Genomic DNA, 22568 nt, shown 5'->3' with positions numbered 1-22568 from the left:
AATGGATTTGTTTTAACTGTGTTTATCTTTTAAACAAAAACTGCTTTAACTGTCTTGACAGCACAGCAGCATATATAAAAAAACTAATGGCTGCCCATTCGCTGCTGGGCCAAGTTTTATTATTTATTAATTATTTGATTTATATCCCACCCTTCCTCCCAGCAGGAGCCCAGGGCGGCAAACAAAAGCACTAAAAACACTTTAAAACATCATAAAAACAGACTTTAAAATACATTAAAACAAAACACCTTTAAAAACAATTTTTAAGAAGCTTTCAAGGCATCTTAAAAAAAAGTTAAAAACATATTGTTTAAAAAAACCTTTAAAAACATATTAAAAAGCAATTCCAACACAGATGCAGACTGGGATAAGGTCTCAACTTAAAAGGCTTGTTGAAAGAGGAAGTTCAAGTTGCTGGTTTTGGCGTACAAAGCCCTATACAGCTTGGGACCAGGATACCTGAAAAACCATTTACCCCTTATATACCCAATCGATCATTGCCCACCTGCAAATACCATCTTATCAGGAGGTCTGTTCTGCACAACATAGAAAGCAGGCCTTTAATGTTGGTGCCCTCTCTGTTATCTTTTTGGCACCTACTAAAGACCTTCCTCTTTCAACAAGCCTTTTAAGTAGAGACCTTATCCCAGTCTGCGTCTGGTTTTGGAATTGCTTTTTAAGATGTTTTTAAAGCTTTTTTAAAAGATATTTTTAAGATTTTATTTTTAAAATGTTTTAAAGGTATTTTGTTTATTTTTGTTTGCCGACCTGGGCTCCTTCTGGGAGGAAGGGCAAGATAGAAGTTTAATAAGCAATAAATAAAAGAAACAAAACCTACCTGAGCATAGCCACATGTATGGAAAGGATAAGAATGATCTCTTAAAAGAATGTAAGGACAACTGATGTTTGTTCAGCTTCCTTAAGTGATTGTGTTTACCTGCCTAGCCTTTCCCAGCTCCCTTCCCCAAATCTCCCTTCTTCTTACTCTCACTGCATTGTATGAAATCTAACAAGATATGCAACGAATAATGTCCTACTAATTATTATAATCATTCACGTTATAATTCATATTATAACAGAACATCAAACACAATTAACATTATCTCACTAATCAATGTAAATGACTGACTTTTTAAGGAAAGTGGGTGAAGGGAAGAAGTATCTTAACATTAGAAGTGATCTGATCACCTCAGTCTGCACATGAAACCTTTAGAAATGCCTACAACCTACTGGGGGGAAAATGTTCCTTAATTTTTTACTATTAAATATTTGATATCAAAAATCAGTACTCAGCTGAATCCCTATGATAATCTTATTTGACTGATCCACCTTACTTTCAAAAAAAGTTTTAATAAAAAAGTAAACGTACTTTAAAAAATATAATTATTCAAAAGAACAGTCTGAGCATATTACTAAGGAGTCTGAGATACTACTGATGGCAAATATATTGCCAGTGCTCTTTATTACCAAAAGAATGTATAATGCATTGCTGTAACTCATGTAGAAATAGCACAACCAGAGGATTCGTATGGGAACATATCAGAGTGAAAGAAACATACCTTGCTTTCATCCCTGGCTTAACTTCTACAGTTTTCTCTGAAGTGTGAACCACCCTAACAATGACTTCACCTGATTCAGGGTGATTCTGTCTTCTCAGGAAGTCATTCACTCTGTTCTCTAAGAACGTACCAAGTCTTGTGGCTGGTAACCCTAAATAAATCAGATAACTCTTAACATACTATCATGGTAATACATCAGCACCAAAATAGCCAGATATAAATAGGTCTAAAATTAACTTGGGGCCTACTGATTAAAATTTGTATTCATTAGCCCTGGATGCCTAAACCTTCTGCCTATTAATCAACGAATAAAGAATGTAGCCCTGGATAGTGATCAATTATCCTGATACCAGAAAAATGAATTCATATGGTGTAATTCCAATAGTGGTTGGCCTTACGCCTGTGGGAATATTCCAAGCAGGGTACTGGGGCAACAGCTCTCTTATTATATACGTCCAAAATCTAGAACTATCCACCATAAGAGCAAGATCTTTCATGAACTGATTACTTTGGAAAGAGATCTTGGTGGACAGCTCACCAAAAACCTCTGTGTGTAGCAGTATAGAAAAAAAGACAAACAGTATCAGTAACAATTAGGAAAGGAACTGAAAATCAAACAGCACATTTAATGCAACAACCCCACCCCAGTGCTCAAGCAATGATCCCAATAAATCCAGGAAGATTTAATTATGGGAAAAAGCAAACAGATGTTCGACTTGAAGTAGCAGGCTCCTATGGTGGTTTTGTTTCCATTTTAGGAAAATGGAACTGAAGAATGAAACTCTTGGATAGTTATGCTGCAAGCTAATGTCTTCCATATTTTAAGGATGTGTAGAGAACTGGGCCTCCTAATTGCACCTTGTCAATGCAAGTTACCAGGCACCAATAACAACGTAAGTTTTATATTAACCTATTCTTTAATTATAAAAATGATCAAAGACTCAAAACTCCAACTTAAAGGTAGATTAATGTTAGGATCATGTTCCTGATAGGGCAATCTTGTTGAAGGTAGTGTCAGTAGCTTAAATGGAACTCATCTCATCAACAGAGTATCTCAGCTTTACTCCACAATTTCTGCAGTACATGCAGCTTAGTAAAAAAAGGGAACCTGCAGTTAACACTACAGTCCTCAGCACACAACTTGACAAAAAAACTCTCTGAAATCAATGGGGTTTATTAAAACAAAACACCTTTAAATCAGTAAGTAAGCAGGTTTGTACAGGTTAAGATAATCAGTGGAGGTCCTCCATCATATCCAAAATACTGCTGAAATACATCTGGCTAGGACCTGACAGTGGACCTTCTGACAAGGAGAAAAAAATCACCTTTTTAGGAAGGCACCTGGATTACAATGTTTTATCTCTGCTGAAAACACTGTGACCTAGACCAGTGGTTCCCAACCTGGGGCCATGACCCCCAAGAGGGCTGCCAAGTAATCGGGAGGGGGGGGAACAGTAAAGAAATGAATTATTTATTCCTTAAAATAAAATAAAAAAAGCTTTCCCTCCCTGGATGTTGTCTGCTCCCCACTGCTGTGGCAGACGACACCTCCCCATTGCTCCAAACAAGAAAGGAGGACTTTTGCTGAAGTGGCAGAGGGTTTTTCAGGTACATCGAGGGCAGGTGTCTGCATATGATGTAAGAGAAAATAAAACACTTGGGCTTCCCTGTGATGTTCCTATATTAATGTATATATGGTAAGTGTTGGTTGTTTAGAAGATACATGGTAAGTGGAGTGAAAGAGGAGGGGGAGTGAATGGGCAGTAGAATGCTAGATGATTGGCTGAGTGTTTAAAATGGCTGAATGTATAAAAGGAAGAGAGACAGTGGAATCTGGGAAGTGGTGGTGGTGGATGAGGTGAAACTGAGTGGGTTGTTTTGGTGGGTTTTAGAGAGTTGTTTGCCAGGAGAGCGTGGAGAAGGAGGGGGGTGGAGTTCGGATTAGTATTGAGTAAAACCATATGCTTATGTGCCTTAAGAAGAAATCTTGTTATCTTGGTTATCTTGGTTATATTTAATAAATACTTAATTTGGTTTACCAAAGGCCTGATCCTTGGCTGGGGTTTCACAGACCAGAAGGGAGGGTAAGGTAATGACCAAGGCTGAAGGGGAACTGTAACAAATGGTGGCAGCGGTGAAGAGAATAACAATACCAGTATTCAGAGTCTCTGGGAATACTAGTATTAGGACGTGACTGGTGGTTGCCTAGCAGGGGGATCTGTTGAGATCTGTGCTAGAGCGGGGAGAGAAAAAATAAAATAAAGGGCAGTCCGGACTGGTGGAGTCCCTGGTGGTGCCTAGAGACAGGCAGCAACCACGAGCAGGTAGGAACCTGACATTCCCCCCTTCCCTTGTGCCCTAAATGCATGTACGCCTGCAGATGCCTGCAGAAGGCACAGGTGTGTATGTGCTGATCTGTCTTCTGCTCAGTTTTCATTCTCCAAGGGCACGCTAACCAAGTCATCCGTTCTGATGATCATCCATCCCAAGGCCTAAACTAACCCCACTCCTCAATCTGTGCACCTTGTTGTCTGCAGTGCACAATCTAGCATCCCCATCACCAACATATCATTGCTTCTTGATTATTATTAAAAAGAAAAAAAAGCTCAGCAGGTTGGCTAAGGCTGGGATCCTGGTACTGCAGCAGAAGTATATTTATTTATTCATTTATTATTACATTTATATCCCACCTTTCCTCCAAGTTGCTCAAGGTGGTGCACATGGTGTCCCCCCACCTTTCTATTTTATCCTTACACCAACCCTGTGAGAAGGTCAGGCTAAGAGACTGTGTTTGGTCCAAGGTCACCCAGTGGGCCTCATGGCTGGGTGGGAATTTGAACCTGGTTCTTAGTCCAACACTGTAACCCACTGGTGTTGGGAGACAGGACTATACATCTTAAGACTACGCGTGTGTGGGGGGGGAGGGGGATATGAATTTGATTGGATCTTTACATTAAGAAAAGAAAGCAACATCTTCCTGTCTGCAGTCTTTTAATGGAAAGGGGTATTTGGAGATATGATTTTGCCATGCATCATTTTTTTCAATTAACTGGGACCAAAATTACAATTAGCGGGGGGGGGGGGGGGACACAAAAATTTTGGAGCTTACAAAGGAGATCCAATACTCATAAATGTTAGGAACCACTGATCTAGACTGCTGTTTTTACTCTGCTAATTTTAATTCTTTGTAGTTTGATTTTTATATAATATTGATTAAATTTTTTGTTGTTAATCGCTTTCAAGGGAAGGCAGAATTAAGATGTTTTAAATTAATACAGCAATCAAAGGTTTGATAGGAAGACAACTGACGTAATCTTTTTACTTACTTCTAGCACAGAATTTATTTTCTCTCCGGGTTCGCCCTGTTTTCTTTAGGCAACCATCACAGACAAACCTGAAATAAAATTGAAAAAAAGCATTAAATTACTTATCCAAATAGAAGTGTCAATCTCCACAAACACATTCTCTTGATATTTCCTAATATTCTGATACTAATAGCCTATATTTATTTCAAACATTATATCTGAAGAAGGGTAATATATTGGTCTTGATCAACATTTTAGAATATACCAACCGTGAAAGGACTCGTTGCTCAAAAAGATGTGTTTTACCAACTAGCTGTTTTATTGCAGTTTAAGCTGCACTTTCTGCAAAGGAGCACATGAAGTCTAACTAGGTCAGCTCATGGGATGGACAGAATGGAAAATACTGTGGAGGGTGTTGGTCTGCATCATGAGCTAGAGAATTATGTACACTGGCTTATTCTGTGGCAGCTGTGTATTTGGTGCTACTCCATTAGTTAGGGCACTGGAAGTAGAAAACTAAGCTGCCTGGGATTTGGGTTGTAGGAAGTCCCTCTAAAAGCAGCACTGAGATTACACAAGGGTATATTAACAGGTGTCTACTAAGAGGGAAAGTTCATCAACTGCATTTATTTCTACCTGCATGGTTGAGACCAGAGAGTAGCATTGGGGGAGTGGTCTTCAACACCCTGGTACCTGTGCTATGGTGTTTCGCAGGGCACTATTTTGTCTCCAATGTTATTTAACATCTATATGAAGCCACTGGGACAGGTCATTAGGAGTTTTGGAGCACAATGCCGTGAGTATACTGATGACACACAGCTCTATTTCTCCATAACAGAGGGTGTGCAAGCTGTGGACCAGAGTATTAATGCAGGGGTGGACTGGATGAGAGCCAATAAACTGAGTCTGAATCCAAGGAACATGGAAGATCTGTGGATAGATGATTCCTGTATCCAGAAGACAGACCAGTTGCCTGTTCTGGATGCGGTTGCATTCCCTTTAAAGCATATTTCTAGATACATGTTTGTCATTAAAGGCCCAAGTGACCTCAGTGGATAGGGGTGACTTTTACCAGTTTCGTCTGGTACACCAGTTATAACCTTACCTGGATCAGAATAACTTGGCCACTGTAATCCATGCATTGGTGATCTTGAGAATGGTCGCCAATGTGCGATATGTGGGGCTGCCCTAGGGCCTGGTCTGGAAGCTCCAGCTGTGCAGAATGTTGATGGGGACAAACAGCTGACAACATGTGACACCCATGCTAACACATCTGCACTGCCTGCCCATATGCTACCGGGCCAGGCTCAAGGTGTTGATATACAAAGCCCTGAACAAATTGGGTCCATGATATCTTAAGGACTGCCTGAGCCCTTATATCCAGCCTGATCACTAAGATCATCTGGAGGAGCACTGTTAATTGTTCCCCATGTTACAGAGGCCTGACTGGCTTCAATTAGAAGTCGGGCATTTGCCTCCAGTCTCATGCTGTGGAACACTCTTCCAGCAGAGATTTGGCAGGCATCGCTTTTGACTTTCAGGCATCCCTTGGAAGGCCTTTTAATGCTTTTTTGTGCTGATGGACCTATGCAGGTGTTTATAATATTTTCAAGCAGCCAGTCATTTTAATGATTGATTTGTAGTTTTAAATTTTTATGTTGCTGTACACTGATGTTTGCGAGAGAGCGGTACACAAATACTTTTACAAATAAAAGAACCTGAAGAACCTGAGATTTTAAAAATAGTAACAATGGCAGACATTTAAAAAGCCATTTTAAGCTAGCATGGATGCAATTTTAAATTACGGCACCAGCATATTTTCCATATAGAACTACAGTCAGTATCTATATCTAGAAAATGATACATCAATGAGATACCATCTTTGTAAGAGAACAAGGGAAGGAAAAACAGGAAGCAACTCACCCAGATGGCCAGATTATCTCATTGTGAAGTACACAAATCTGATGCATTTTTCTCCCACATTCTATACATTCAACAAACCTGGAAGACAGAATGAAAGCATAAGCAACATCAGAAGTTGTCAATAGATTTTTTTAAAAAAGTATTATTGCTGGAGATTACGTAGTGTAAGTACAGAATGTACTTTTCAGACCTTTTCATCTGCTGTACATATACCTTCATTCAAGAACAGACTAAGGTATTATGCTTCAAAATGATACTGCCTAACTCCAAATCACTACTCTCCAATATGCACTATACTTATTTCTGTTAAGAATCCTATAGCTTCTCTTTTCTTACTTTCCACTGCTAGAAGAATTCAGATTACAATGCATCTGTAACAGGTGTGGAGAACCTTTGGCCCTCCAGATGTTGAACTACAACTTCCATAATCCCTAGCTATTAGCCATGCTTGCTGGGATTGATGGGAATGGTAGTTCAGCAACATCTGGAGAGTCAGAGGTTCCCACACCTGATCTATAACTTTGAAGATAGAACTAGGTATACCAAACACAGTTAAAATGCTTACTAAGATAATTGGGAAACTTCTGAAAAAGTCAAATTGAATTTTTATATTTCAATGCAAGTCTGCAATTTTGAAAAATATTACAGTAATCAAATGTTTTTCTGACCCAATCTCTGATTATAGGACTACACTTAGGCAGGCAAATGTTTGTTTTCTTCAAGGTACAGCACAACATCAGTACTGCAAGCAACAGGCTAAGGGAAAAAAGTTTAAGCCTTCCATTCACCCTGCAAAAATATCTGAAGTGTTAAATGGTGGGAAATAACTTTGATTTCTTATAACTGAATGATTTTTTAAAGTGTAATTTGGGTTGCTCGGGTATTACTTACTGTTCAGGGTCCAGTGTATCATTTTTCCTTTTTGAAAACTGGTCTTTATTTATTGTGCTGAGGAGAGAAATGGATAGTTGTAGTTGTAACAAGAATAATAACTACTGATAATAAAAAAGCTGCCTAGCATCTGCAGCAGACTTTGCTGTACTACTTAAGCATATTGCTTCTTAAGAATTATGACTTTTGGGAGAAAAGAATAAGGAAGACTGCGGGGGATAAGATAGGATATCACAATCCAATAGGAAAGTTCATACCTAGCTTAATACTATTACAAGTTTACTTTCACAGAAAAATACAGGTGAATTCAGACATATAGGATCAATGTAGTGGCTGCTTCAAAGCTTATTGTGCAGCACAGTTGCCACTCATAGGTTATGGCCATAGACTTAAGCACTGCCACCCTTCTGCAGATGGTTCAAAATCCAAAACACCGTAGGATAACCACAGAGCTTGACAGTGTGGTTAGAAGCTACAGATTATTTCCTCATCATCAGGAACAGGTACCATGCAAAATTCTAAGGAGCTATCATGCAGCTTGTAGCTATCCACATTTCACCCTCTGTCATGGTTGGGGAGCATATGAGTGCAGAGTGGCACAACATTTAAATGTATTTGATAGTTTGAATTATGCTTTCTGAAACATCATATTTAAGGGCTAACATTTATTCACACACAACTTATGGCAAGCAGATGGGTTAGTCAGGCTCCCTTATCCTCTCTCAACTGTGAACTTTTCTTGACAAAGATAGCCGTACATGCTCTGGAAACATCAAAGTGCTGTATGTGGGACTGTCTGTAAGGACTGTTCAGGAACTTCAACTAGTTTGAAACACAGCAGCTAAACAGTTAACTGGGATGTAATTTTGAGCATCTCACCAGTATTGAAAGTTCTACAATGCTACCAGTATGTTTCCAGGTTCAGTTCAAAGTGCCATTTTTGACCTTTAAGCCCTGAACACCTTGGGACTACAGTACTTAAAAAGGACCATTCTCTCTCCTTTGAGATTTGCTTCTGACACTTTTCTCCAGGTGCCCTCACCTTTTAGTGAGGGAGTGCCTTTTCAGTGATGGTGTTTTGCCTTTGAAGAGTCTCCCTCTTCAGATGCATTTAGCAGCTATATCCACCTTCATTCAGATGTTTCTTTTTACCTAGGCTTTTAATTGGATTGCTGCTGCCTTTTGTTTAAACTATTATTTTAGTGACTATTATTTTATGAAATCGTGTCTGCAGTTTGCTGCTTACTTGGTTGATTGTTTCCAGAGGGGTAGCCATGTTAGTCTGTTACAGCAAAATCAACAGAGAGTCTTGTGGCACCTTAAAGACCAACACATTTTATTATGGTATAAGCTTTCACGGATTAGAGTCCACTTCATCAGACACATGATTTTGATTATTGTAGTTTTGTTGTTTCATTCTTTTCTATTATTACAAGCCACTTTGGAGATGTTTTATTGAAAAGCACTCTCAGAATGATGTCAGACTAACTAAATTAGCAGGAAATTATTATTAACTGCCAAAGTACACACTTTTGTAACTTCAATCAATGAACCACTGCAGTGTGCTCTCAATGAAGCTGTCTTACAAGACTTTTCAGAAGTTGATCTAGAATGTAGCACCCAGTCTAACTGAGGCTGTCTGCAGGGATTATATTGCACTTAAGAGGGTTGATTACTGCTTGGTTTCCAACCACAATTCAAATTAATGGTTTTAATCTTTAAGGCCTAAGTGATCGGGGCCCTGGTAATCTGAAGGAATGCCACAGGTCTCCCATACTGCTCTGACATCCTGGGAGAAGGTGCCTCTGCTAATTGAGGTATGGAGTGTAGTTGTAAAATCTAGACTGGAGTCCCTAGTGTGACACCTACAGGTGCCACAGTGCACTCAGAAACTCACCTTAGTACAAGCCAAGACCCTTCACCCCTTCCAATTTTTATTGGGTAGTTGTGGCCACACTACAGATTTCTATAATGGCATTATGATATGGGGAGGTTTCTTTTAATCCTTCTCCTAATGATGTCTAACACGGAACTGGCCTTTTTCACAGCTGCCACACAATACGCCATTTTCACTGAGCTACCCACCATGACTCCAAGTTCTTGCTCCTGGTCAGTCACCACCAAGTCAGACCCCATAAGCATATAAGTGAAGTTAGGATTTTTTGCCCTGATGCACATCACTTCATACTTACTTACACTGAACCACATTTGCTATTTTAATAATGCCCATTCACTCAAAATCCTCCTTTTTGGCTTTACCTCTTTGAATAATTTGGTATCATCAACAAACCTGTCTACTTCATTGCTCATGCATAACTCCAGGTCATTTATGAACAAGACAAAAAGCACCAGTCCAATACACATCCTTGTGTGAATCCACTTCTCACATCCCTGCCTTATGAGGACTGTCCGTATTTTCCTACTCTTTGCTCATTGTTCTTTAACCAGTTACAGATCCTTTCAACTCATGACCCAAGAAGTTTGGGGGAAATGATCTAGAATGTTCTTTGTTAGTGGTACTCTAGTCATACAACTGTTGCCTAGAGAAGCTTTTCCTGGCTAGTTCCCTTCCACCTTTTGAAGGTTAGCAAACTTTCATTTTCTGAAGTATATATGCCCTCTCAGAATTCAATCTGACTTAAAATTATGACTGCCAAGATCAAATATATTTTATCATAAAACATATTAAAACAGTGTTTTAAGCACTTAAGGTAACAAGCATTTAGGATGGATGTACCATCCTCCCATGTAAAGGAACTAAAATTAAATCACTATCCACTTGTTTGGTTTTGCTTGATTTTACTTCAGTCTGATAAAATGCACAGTCCCATTCACAAGCTATATGCTTAAAGGTAATGTTGTGTGCACTTTTTATTTTATTCATTTCGCACTGTAATAATGCTCAATTCAGGGTTAATACATTTAAGAACATTTCTTATATAGAATAGTCTCACTACAAACTCAAGCTACTTGTTAAGCAACTGGCACCTTGTGTATTAGTAATCTTGAGACTAATATACCGTAGATCATTAAATATAAGGTCATCTCCAAATAACAGTAATTTGATTGTGCTTCATGAACCACCACACTATATTGTGCTGTAATGGAAAATACCACAGATTCACCAGAAAATCTACTACATATCTTCTTTCAATAAGTTAAATTATTGGTGGACCCTACTGAAGAATAAGATTTTAGCCAACATTCCTTACAGATGCCTCTCATTTCATTCTCAGTATCAGGTTCTTTCCTGCTTCTACTACCTTCCCTGTTTTTAGTTTCACATATATCCAGAACCCGTCAGTTATATAACCCTCCACCACAAAAACGACATCTGCACCTCTATATAGAGGCTTCCACTCTTACTGTGACCTATTTTACATATTCTGGAACTATGAGCATAAAGTTATAGATATTGAAGCAAAAGAGCCTTACACATCGATTTCATGCCAGATCACAGATTAGCAGCACAAGATGAGCCACAAGAAGCCTTGAATTTGAGCACTCCCCCTCCTTTGAGTTCTGAAGCTTCTGCTTCATCTTTAGGTTTAACAGCAACTTGTTATGTCATCTGAACCGTGGCTAACTTTATCTATAGGTTGTCTGAAACAAACCAACTTCATAATCCACAGTTTCAAGTTAGATTGTTTCAAACCATAGTTAAGATTGGCCAGTTTAAGATTCCGACAACATGCAAAAGCTTCTGATCTCGTCTTTGCACATGTACCTAAGGAGAAGAGGATGTGGCATGTAAATGTAGCCAATATAAAGGCATAGAATTATTCAAAGTGTCAGAACATGAGTGCAATTTCTATCAAATAATTCACTTGAATATTTTGCTTTAATACAACAAAATTTTTAACAGAAAGTCTTATCATTTGTGCTTTCAAAGTCAACTTTCAATTAGGTATTTGCTTGATACAATTCCTTCCAGATCAGCAGTTTGCTAGATCTCCTGTTCATACATAGAGGTCAGATGTAGGCATGGGGTGTGTGTGTATGCGCACACACACAAGAGAGAACTGGGCGAGCTTTTGCATGCCAACAGCATTTTTCTTAAATGCGTAGGGCTAGTTTACTGAGCAAGCTGTGAAGTCACTTTCTACAAGCAGAAGCAAAAAAAGTTTTGCAGGCTCAAGTGGGATGAAAAATTATTACACATTATATGAATGCTAGCACAGAAACTGGCAGAATTCTTCTACTTTTAAAAGGTGATGTTTCTTATTCTCCCCCCAATATGACAATGTTTTTAAAAAAGAGCTTGTTCTGAAACATACAAGGTTTATCTAGTTTTCAACAAATGCCTTTCTTCTGTTCCTCCCATAATTTGCACAAAGTCTCAGCATGAAGTAAGAAATTTTACCATAATTTGGTGCAAGTTGTTTCATGTTGTAGTATTTAGACTATGAGATTGGTAACATAAATACTATGTTGTGGTATTTAGACTATGAGATTGACTGATGGTAAATATTTTAAGAAATTTAAAAATAATTATAAAGGAGATGGCTACTCACGTTTGAGGCTGTGATGGGTCGTCCCCCAAAGAAACGCTCTCTCCTTGGATTTCATTGAAGCACTTCTCACAGAAATGATACCTGTCGGCAAGAAGGCCATATTTGGGTGAACTGTTCCGTCCACACAACACAGCCCAAGCCAAGCAACGGAGTCACCAATCACAGCAGGCCAAGGAGGGGGGCGGGAGCAGAGAGCAGGTCATCAACGGCGACAGGGACATTCAATGATGAAGATTTATGGGACCCAGAGTTTGTGTTTGGTTGGTTTGGTTTGTTTGTTTGGGTTGGTTTTTTTGCAATCAAAGCCAAGTGCGGACAACGATAAGCATGAAGGAGAAATAAAAAAACACACATACACGAACAAAGAAATGGGGATTTGTAGGACAAAAAACAAAAACACAGAAGCAAGACAGGACAACACAAAGCAGAAAGCCAAGGCAAAGCACAGATTAGCATTAAATCTCTCAAATGGGATAACAAGCAGCAAATTATAGCAAATAAAAAAGTATTCAATTTTAGTATGCCCATGCCCTCATTTCAATAATCAATGCCGCATAAAGCAGAGAATCAAAATAAAGAAGAAAGAGGGAAAGAGCAATTGCTGCTCTGACATCTGCACCAGGGTAGCAATTCTTTTCACAAGAACATCTGCCAGGAGAGGGCTGGAAAGGGGTGAAAACAATCCATCTTGAGAATGCTCAAATGTTGACAGACCGCAGTCTTTCCCTCCTGAAGTGTTTTTGCTTAAGACATCTGTTTAAAGCAGCAGTAAACTATCCCCAAAACAATTTCTATGCAATGTTAGCGATCTGCCAAAATGTTAGGTACTTTAAGGCATATGACAATCAGCTATGCATATGTATGCCTTTAATATGTGATATACTGATGTTCCATGCCTTCAAACTGATATACAATTGAAATATTAAAAGGATTCCATCTTCATCTAAATTAATGTTGAGTGCTTAATCAAGATGTTTTTACCCTCAAAAGTGTACACAAAAGCTGCAGCAGACCTTTCCACACTGAGCAAGTTAATTTGGGTGCAAACACACAACAAAAAGGAACAAAAACAGAAACAAAACTGTGACAGGTTTATAAAGCAAAGCAAAACAAAACCAACACTTTACAAATCGTAACTGCTAAGGAATGGATCACTTCTTCACCACCCACTTTTCCTATCTATAATAGGTTAGTTTACTTGTTACACTGATACAATGACAAACATTGATTTGGGTATCCAAAGAACCACTTGGGAGTTCTGCTCACAGGGAGCTTTGCCTTGTTATGTTTTAGACAGCAACCTTTGATTCCACATAATTTTTGAAATTAAGGGGAGCTTCAAAATGGCATGAGGGTCTGTTGAATACAAAAATTACCAGTAGGAATGCCCAAATCCATGTACACGCCTAAAGCAGTTCTTTGGATCCTAGCTTGTATATATGCATATGAAAATTTCTTAAATTTTGTGATAAAAATGACTTATGGCTTGATGCTGTAAAATTATAGAAATACACCAAAGTTTGGCTTTAGATATGCAAAGGAACTAGCCTCCTACTTCAGCAACCCACCAAAAACATCATCTGCACCTAAACTCCTGCAAAAAAAAAAAAGCAGGCAGAACAAGTCTCCTACTCTGCATTTTCAGTGTTGCTTCCTCTCTCAAAAAAGCTCCAAGCACAGTTTTCCTATAAGATGTTCGCCAATCCCAAAGCAGAAGATAAAACTGTTATACATCGGAAAGCAAGTCTTAAGAAAGACTGCCACCATCATGCAGGTGGAACTGGTACAACAAAGACACACAGTAATGGTTATTTTAATGGAACAACTCCAGAGACCTCACTTCTATATACTAATTCAGTTTCTAGTTCAGAAAAAAAGGAATCTAGCACAAAAGGAAGGCTGCAGGTCCACCAGTGGACCACAGAGAAGCTTGCTGGTTTACTGAAATTTCCACAAAAGATGGTGGACCTCGGTTTGATCCAGCAAGACACTTAACTTCTTAAGCAAGAGTGCATAGTCAGCAACACTTGACACGATTATGCCTCAGTAGTTAAAAGATCCCAAGCACACACACAAGAGCGTACCAAAGAAATTCTAGTTGAGAGTGAGATCACCAGAGACTAGGCTACAGCACAGTCAGCCTATCTCTGACTAAGCAAGCACCCTGCTTTGAATTTGGCTCTTAAACACATCTGAACTACTACAGCTTTCATTGAGACAACTGTTATCTAAAACAGAGAAAAGTGACTCCCTTGGGAAAAGACAGTTGAACTCATGATGCAGACATGTATGCTTTTTTGTTTGCTGTTTTTTCTACAGAAGAAAAGTGACGGGTTCACTGCAAAGCCTTTGAACTTATCAAATACATATAGAGAGTTTAAATTAATATCCTAATTTCCAAAACATGGAGAAAAAGTCAAATGATGCAACAGGACAGTCAGCTTGCATGGCAAGTAATCTGCTTAGAGATGCTAAAAGTATAAGAGCATGCTTGCCGCTAACAATTTTTCACAGCAGGCATAATTATGCAGCAAAAGGTTTTCTTACCTGTTTTGGTAACTGTAGTATGTAGCATCTCGCGGGATTGTGCATAACTGTTTGCCATAGCAACATAAAGTCTGTGGTGAAAATTCCAACTGCAAAGGGGAGGGGGAGAAACACAGGTTGCTTACCGACATCCAAGGAATGGGACACTCACAAGTAAAGTTCCAAATGTTGCTACATCGTTGGCAGCCAGAAAGCAACTAAGCCAGGAAGGGACAGATCCCACCCAGTGGGGGCATGTGTACTATCTCCAGGGAATGGGCTCTGAGTTAGTTTTTTTTAAAAGGGTAAGTTCTAGAAGGTTGCTCTGCACAGGCAGAGAAGCTGTATTTAGGACTGCACAGAGATAATAAAATTTATAATTTTCTGTGCAGTATTGGCTATCGATTCATACAAGGAGAGTCAAGAGATGGAAGATTCGGTTTTGGCAATTCAGGTTCAGCTCTGTCTACAAGCACAAAGAGCTCCTAGAATCAGAATACAATGTACAAATTTAGTGTGCTAATGAGGATACATTTACACATTCATTCATTCCATATATCCCATAGCACTAAATATCCTGTACCCTGTGCAATGTATTAGGCAGCAGTGTTATGCATGCTTACTTGAAAGTATGTCTGATTGAACACTGCTTATCCCAAAGTCAATCTGAACATCCAAAATACTGCTGTAAATATTTTGTACACAAGTATACACAGAGATAGACTGGGGACCACAAAGTTCTTGTGCCTTGGAAAGCCATCTGCTTTATTGCTTACATGTAGTAATACAAGTATATGTTGCATTTAACATTGAAGCAACTCTGGAATAAGCAGTGAACCCAATTTAAGACAGTTCTAAAATATGCTTAGTTCACCATACTTGATTTCTATATTAGTGTTCAAAACTGACAAATGATGCTTAAAATGAGGAATTCAAGTGTTTTGATAATTTCCTGAAGTTTAATTTAATATGACTCCCCTTACCTTTCGTCCACAACAATAGCCAAGGCTCTGCATAACTGGATCAATTTCCTGCTCAAACACCTCTGCCAGCTTAGAACAGTACTTGTATACTCTAGACGTTTTACGGTTGTAAAGCCAGGCATTGTTGAACATGAGCCAAATATCATCCACATATTGCCATGGCTCCTGGTACTGTCCTGTGTCAAGCTTCCGCTTGATAGTAGAAAGATCCATGGGGTTCTTTACGATATCAAAGTAATCCTGCAAAATAAAAATTTAAAAATCCCGTATTAGAATGGGATGTCCTTGCTGAAGCTGCTTCTCTCATCTGCAAAGCAAGCACACCATCTGAAATCCTGAGGAAATGTCTGCTCAGAAAGGAAAAAAAAATGCTTCCAGCCAATCAAAGAGAAGGATGCCCCATACTAAACTACTACTTCTCAAACTGAAAGGAGAGAGCTTTGTTTTGAAGAAGACCTCGTGGTTTCCAACCCTAAGCCAGCTCCTAAAGTAGAAAAAAATGAGATGGAGCTACAGGTTTTTGTAGGTATAAACAAAAGTCCTGGAAAAATGGCTATGCATTAAGAGAAAAAAACTGCTTTTTCAAAACACTCACAGGAATTCCTAGTAGTTGGGGATCCACAGGCTGTCGGAAGGGAAGAGACTCTGGGTCCTGACGGTAAAGTGCCTCCAAGGTTGGCATAAGTGCCTGCCTCAACTCTTCTGGCTTGAAAACTTGTAAAAAGAAACATGCAACATTAAATTAACCAATAAAATTAGAAATCTAATATAACACCCTGGCTATGTTTCATTTACAGTTCCACCACTTAGTATTTATTTATTAAATTATACCCTCCTCCCAAAGGAGCCCAGGGCAGCAGCATCCAATGTCAAAATGTTAGAGAGAGCCTATAATTTGTAACAGGCATGGGTTTGATATGATACCTCAGTAAGAATTAAAAATAATTTACTCAAGAGCTACAGTAATATCTCAGTTAACAAATCCTCCAGGAAGGAAGCTCCTTTTAAGGAAGGCTTTTTTAAAGAAGAAACTGGCCAGCTTAGCTTTGCTATGGATAAACTTTCAAGCCTGTTCCTTTGCTTTGCTAGGGTGAAACTAACAAGATTATGTGTTTGCTTTGCATTAAAAAGATCTCTTGCTTTCTCCCAGGGCTGGGAAGGGAAGGATCCAATACATTCAGAGGAGGAGAAGGGGGAGGGAAGTAGGCGGATGCCAGGTAGGCACCATTTAAAGCCCCTGTTGAAGCTGCCCCCAACATCTACGAGCAGGTGTAGGAACCTATCCCTATTCTTTCCATGTTATTTCTATCTTTGGTAGCCTACTTTCTGTTAAAGAAGTAATGTCCAGGAACGCATCTGAGGTATAACTGTAGTGTATGCAGTAAGTGTAAGGTTTTGCTAATATTAAATAGATACACTTCATAGGCCTGTCTTCCAATCAGTGTTACACTAGATAAAGGATGTCCTACACAAGTGATTCCTATTACCAAAATGTTAATATACAAATTCAAGTCTCCCATACTTAAGAAAACTGCTCAGCTTTTATGTAGCTAACAAGAAAATGTTAACTGACTTTTCCTCTTTGACTGTCCTGAAGCTGGTGAAGACTGAGTGCCTGGAGTACTAGGTCTTTCCTCCTCTTCCTTCACTTCTTGCTTCACTTCTGTTTTTTTCTCCTCCTGCTCTGTTGGTTCAGATTTGCATTCCTCTGCCATGGATTCTACCTTAACCTGAGAATGTAGTAAGACACTTTTGAGCAAAAAGTTCATTACAACTTCAAGAAATTGCACATATAAATAATGAAGAAAGCAGTTTGTAACACAATGATGTTCTTCCCCTATTGCAAATGATGAGACCATTTCACTCTCATGAAGCTTGTTCCCATTTCAGACTAAGGGACATTTCAAACTCTATGCATTCTTTTCTGTGTAGGAAAAGGTGTAAAATAATGAATGATATCCAACTTAATCATACTCAGAGGAGGCCCACTGAAATCAAGGGACTCAAGTCTGTTGGTTTCAATGAGTCTATTCTTAGAACAACACTTAAGATATTACCCCATGAGTAAATAATCACATGCAACAACTGTACACAAGACTATTATCATATGTATACAGACTAGGCTGCCATAGTCAATCATCATCTCCCGGCATAGGTGCATTGAAATAGCGCAGGCAATCTACGTGATGTTTTCATATTACTATTAACATAACGCTTTCATACTTTCCCCTTCAAAATGGCACTTTGCATAGAAAACACAAACTTTGAAGGTAGGAAGCTATATAGATATAAAGAGCATGCCACTGTAAGGAAAACCGGTTACATCTCCTCAAAACTGTATAATGCATAGCAGACAGTAGTCCTACTGCAGTTACAAGGCAGCCTAACACAGGGGTGGGGAGCCTCTGGCCCACAGGCCAAATTAGGCTAAGTACAGGTCCCAATTTGGCCAGTGAAACTTCCTCCCCAAACCAAACCCACCTGCCCCACACACAATGTCACATATGACATCATGTATGGGGCAGGTAGAGATGACTGCCAAGGATCAATCAGGAGTCTTTTAAAGTCCTCCTGATTGTTCTTTGGTGAGAATTGCTATTGACTCCATAGTGTAATCAATGCCTGCCCAAAGCGAGCTTGCTGTCAGTGCCAAACAGCTGATTGGTGTTTACAGCAAACCTGCTGTGATCAGTACTTACCGAAAGCCCCCAAGCAGGATTTGTATCACCAGCTGGAATTGAAGCCAGATATGCAAAGGATTTTCCTTTGCAGGTTTGGCTTTAGTGTGGGCTGTATCAGGTGACTTACAGGTGGGAAGCCCCAGTCACCTGTCAAAATGGCCCACAGTGTGGGGTTAATCAGGGTCTGACCTACTGGCCAGAACCTGTTCCCCACCCCTGGTCTAACAGAAGTAACTGATAGTAAGTAAGGTGCTTAGGTCGCTATTTGAAATTAGCTTCTAACCCTGCTTGCATTATGCCTCAGACTAGACAGACAGGACATGTGGGCTAAACACACCATTTTTTGAAGCATTTCAGTTTTGTTTATCAACTTTCCCAATCAGCAAGTCAGACTCTGTAGTGGACAGAACGATGCCTAATTAGACCCGGGATAAAATCCATGCTTATTCATGACACTTACAGGGCGACCTTGAGCCACTCAATCTTTTCAGCCTAATCTACTTCATACAGTTGTGTGAATAAAATGCAACCCCTGTATCCCACCCTGAGCTTTTTGGAGGAGCAAGATGCAAATGTGATAAAATAAAGAAGTGAGGCACTAGGCTTATGTAGTATGTATGCTATACACTCACCTCTGGCTTCTCCTCCATTTGAATGTCTGTTTGTTCTGACTCCTCCTCTTCCATTTTAACCTCCATTTTAACTTCAGCCAAAGGCTGCTGCTGCTGCTGCTCAGGGGCAGCCTGTTGAGAGTTCACATCTGCACTGCTGGTGGATGGTGGGTTTGATACCTGCCCATCAATGTTTGCACCTGGCTGCGAAAGCTAAAGAACAAAAGCAATAAAAACAGTAAATCCAGATGTTAAGTAATGCCACAGTTTTGCAGTAACTTTATTCTTTGCTTGATTTTGTGCTTCTCTAGGTGGTATCTCAAGCAACTTATTCCACATGCATCCTAATAAGATGTGCTATGAATCCAATATTCCATGGAATATTTTATGGAAGTATATCTAGTTACACTACTTTCTGCCCCACTCCCTGAAACCGCATACATATTGTATCAAACATCTTTGATAACACTGAACTTCCTTGTGAAACCCTGCTATGCAAAAGACAGTGTCCAGTACTATTCCTTACTGCAATGCATGCAGTTGAGTTGTTAGAAAACATTTAATCACTGATACTGTAATATAAACAACCTAAACCGAAGAAGAATCTGCCCAAGGTTGAGCTTTCACTCTTAATAGCAGTAGAAAACTTAGTTTCCTTACAGGTGTTGTAGGATGCTGAGGTTGCAGTGCTGTTGTTGGGGTGGGCACAGATGCAGTTGTGCTCTGTTGTGAAAGAGGTTGCTGTGGCAGCTGCTGCTCTGCGGAAGGGGTAACAGAAACTGAAGTCTGCACTTGTGGAGTCAATTGAGCCTGGGGAGGTGTTGGAGTCTGCCTCTGAGGGAGATGCATAGTTTGTGACGGTGGTCCAGGTGGCATCGTTTGAGAAACAGTGGCAGGAGCAGAGGCAATTGCTGCCTGTGGTGGTGCTGGTGGCTGCTGCTGTTGGGACACCAGACCTGGGGGTGTATGATGAGGTGTGGGAGTACGACTTGGTACTGGAGAAGGAGAGTTTCGATGTAAAGTAGACTGTGGAATAGGGGGACAATGAATATGACTCCCTTGAGAACCTGGAGCCATTACTGGAGAAGTCACAGGACAGGAAGAGCTGGTCATTTGTGCCTGTTGAAACACAGAACTGTCAGTATCTGAATACACTACCTTGGCATCAAATGGAAGGTCCCAAGGCCATATCCAGTCCAAGTACTATCAACTCCCCACTCGGGAACCCAAAGTCAAGAAAGACATGGAGGATGTGACTTGCCAGAAGTCCACTTTGGAAAATGGACAGGGCGTTGGTCCATCCTCCTGCTTCCCACACTCAGTGGTACTCCTGTACAACTAGCTGTCAATTAGGACAGTATATTCTATATTCAATGAGAATGTGAGCAAAATGGAAGGCAGTTCCCAGAGTGTTAAGGATAAGCAGGAAATATCTTTGTATGAAAGATGGTCCCTACTAGATAAATCAATTGCGCCAGTTATTTTTAAGTACACCACTTAGAAATGCTAATGATTAAGCAGTATATAAATGCCTTAATTAAACACACTGATTTGTATGAACAATTTTGTTCTTTTTATGTCCCATTTATCCATCTGTACCACACAAGCAATTCTACATTCAACAAGTCTGCCAATGGAACTTCTCTCAACATACTTGAGAAGTTGGAGTCTGATTGCCAGGCTGAGTCATAGGCGTGCTTGTTGGATTCATTCCAGGGGACAATGTAGGAAATTGGGTCTGTTGCAGGAACTGGTTTTGATTGGAAGGCTGTGCAACCCCTTGCTGTTGCATACGTGGGGAAAATCCCATCTGTAACAAAGTATTACTATGAATGAATAAAATATTGTATCAAGTAATTATCTTTAAGAGGCAGAGTTAGTTTGGCAAGGTACTTCCAGGTACTGACAATATAGCATATTGTTGATACCCCCTTGTCCTGTAAATTGCAAAATAGGTTTGCACAGACTACTAGTGCCAGAGACTTAAATAGGACTGCCTCTGAATTCTGAGACTAGCTGCTCAATACATTCATTCTCTCAAGACCTAACTTACAGCAACGTATTAAAATATGGGCAGGACTTCTTTAGAGAGTAGATCACCAACAGGTTTACACAAATATAATTTGGATATTGCAGCTAACATTGTAAAGCAAAGTCAACCAACCTGGCTCATGGTCCCTGTCTGGCTTAGCTGTCCAGGGTGCTGAAGGGGAGGAGTTTGCCGGGGTCCAACTGACTGCATTTGCATGGTTATCTGGCCAAACTGATTCATTCCTGCAAGTTTACATGTTTAAAGCAGATGGCTGAGTTCATCAGAATGTTTATACCGTGCCACACAAAAAGTTAAATGTGTAAGAGTGAGAGAAGGAGGGGGGATGTTTTATATGGGCAAGGCAGGAGGAAGATGTCAGGGATAAACCAGTGTCAGGACTGGGTAGAGTAGTAAAAGGAGCCACTAAATGTGCAAGCAGGTTTAACCAGGATAATTAAGGAAAAGCTTTGCAGTGGCAGAAAGTGCTGGAGGAAGGAAAGGCACTACAAGGGGGAATAAGGGAGTATTTGCGTGCACAAGTGAAGCAAGCTTTAAAACACAGGAGTACAAAGCTTGAAACTGAAGTGAACAGAGAGAGGAAGAAGAAACAAAGGCAAAATGGAGATTTATCATGGCACTGGAAAGAAAGGAACTTTAGCGCAGGCATTCTGAAGCAAATCAAGAGGGGAAAATACACCAGGGAGGGGGAAAATGAGGAAGAAACTACGTAGGGAAAATGATTACATATCAGCATGGCCTATTGCAATAGAAGTAAAATGTGGAACTTGAAGACACTGAAAAGGAAGTAGTGGCAAGACTTTGGTAACTAACATTGCTGCTGCCCCTGCATCCCACTGCTGTGCCCTGCCCAGTGCTGCTGGCATTGCTGCTACCAGTCAATCCCATCACCACCACCACCCCTGGACATGTTAACCCACCATGCATGAACACTCTGGAATTGATGCCAAGCCATTGCTGGGCTCTGATCTGTGGTGGTCTGCTATCTTAGAATGATGTTGAGGGCAGCAACAGTGCTAGGCGAGGGCCCATGGTGGCTCTGGCTAGGAGCTCATCAGTGGCACTATGTTGATGACCCTATCTTTGCCATACTCCAGGGGAAGGGGTAGAGAGAAAAGTTCCCACTGTACATCCAAGTTGCTCAGGCTCCCTTTTTCTGAACTTATACCTGGTGGTGTCTGCATTCGATTCACCAACTGGTTTGGCACATTGGCACGAATCATATTTGGGTCAGGAAGAGGACCATCTGTAACGTTGATAAGAACAAAGTTAAAGAACAAAAATATTTTCATAAAACCAAGATTTCTCAACTTAATGAAGGGGGGAGCTAAACTCTTAGATTCTTGGACAGATTTCAACACTTTGGCATCCAGTACTTGTATGCTTTCAAAAGATGCACTGGAAAAAACCAAGCTTTTATTGTTTCCATTTCCAATCATAGGATTTACATTAAAAAAATAAGCCTAGGTAGTATTCTCCTTTTATAAGTAGCAATAAAGAAATGGAAAGTTAACTTGCAGTTCTC

General features: G+C 39.9%; 1 protein-coding gene across 1 annotated transcript in view; it reads right to left on the bottom strand.

The window, feature by feature from the left end:
- The window catches only part of EP300 (E1A binding protein p300), a 100360-nt gene that overhangs the window by 14149 nt on the left and 63643 nt on the right, over positions 1-22568 (bottom strand). The window contains exons 11-24 of the mRNA XM_061639242.1: positions 22212-22289; positions 21158-21267; positions 20648-20803; positions 19654-20112; positions 19015-19206; positions 17275-17431; positions 16297-16415; positions 15702-15941; positions 14740-14828; positions 12193-12273; positions 7679-7735; positions 6788-6865; positions 4886-4953; positions 1560-1710 (exon numbers count right to left, since the gene is read on the bottom strand). Of these exons, the coding sequence (XP_061495226.1) occupies positions 1560-1710; positions 4886-4953; positions 6788-6865; positions 7679-7735; positions 12193-12273; positions 14740-14828; positions 15702-15941; positions 16297-16415; positions 17275-17431; positions 19015-19206; positions 19654-20112; positions 20648-20803; positions 21158-21267; positions 22212-22289 (2035 nt within the window). The remainder of the gene's footprint in view (positions 1-1559; positions 1711-4885; positions 4954-6787; positions 6866-7678; positions 7736-12192; positions 12274-14739; positions 14829-15701; positions 15942-16296; positions 16416-17274; positions 17432-19014; positions 19207-19653; positions 20113-20647; positions 20804-21157; positions 21268-22211; positions 22290-22568) is intronic.

The sequence above is a fragment of the Rhineura floridana genome, chromosome 8, assembly GCF_030035675.1.
Source record: "Rhineura floridana isolate rRhiFlo1 chromosome 8, rRhiFlo1.hap2, whole genome shotgun sequence".
Lineage (NCBI taxonomy): Eukaryota > Metazoa > Chordata > Lepidosauria > Squamata > Rhineuridae > Rhineura > Rhineura floridana.
The sequence above is the reverse complement of the archived record's forward strand: the minus strand, read 5'-3'. Positions and strand labels throughout refer to the sequence as shown.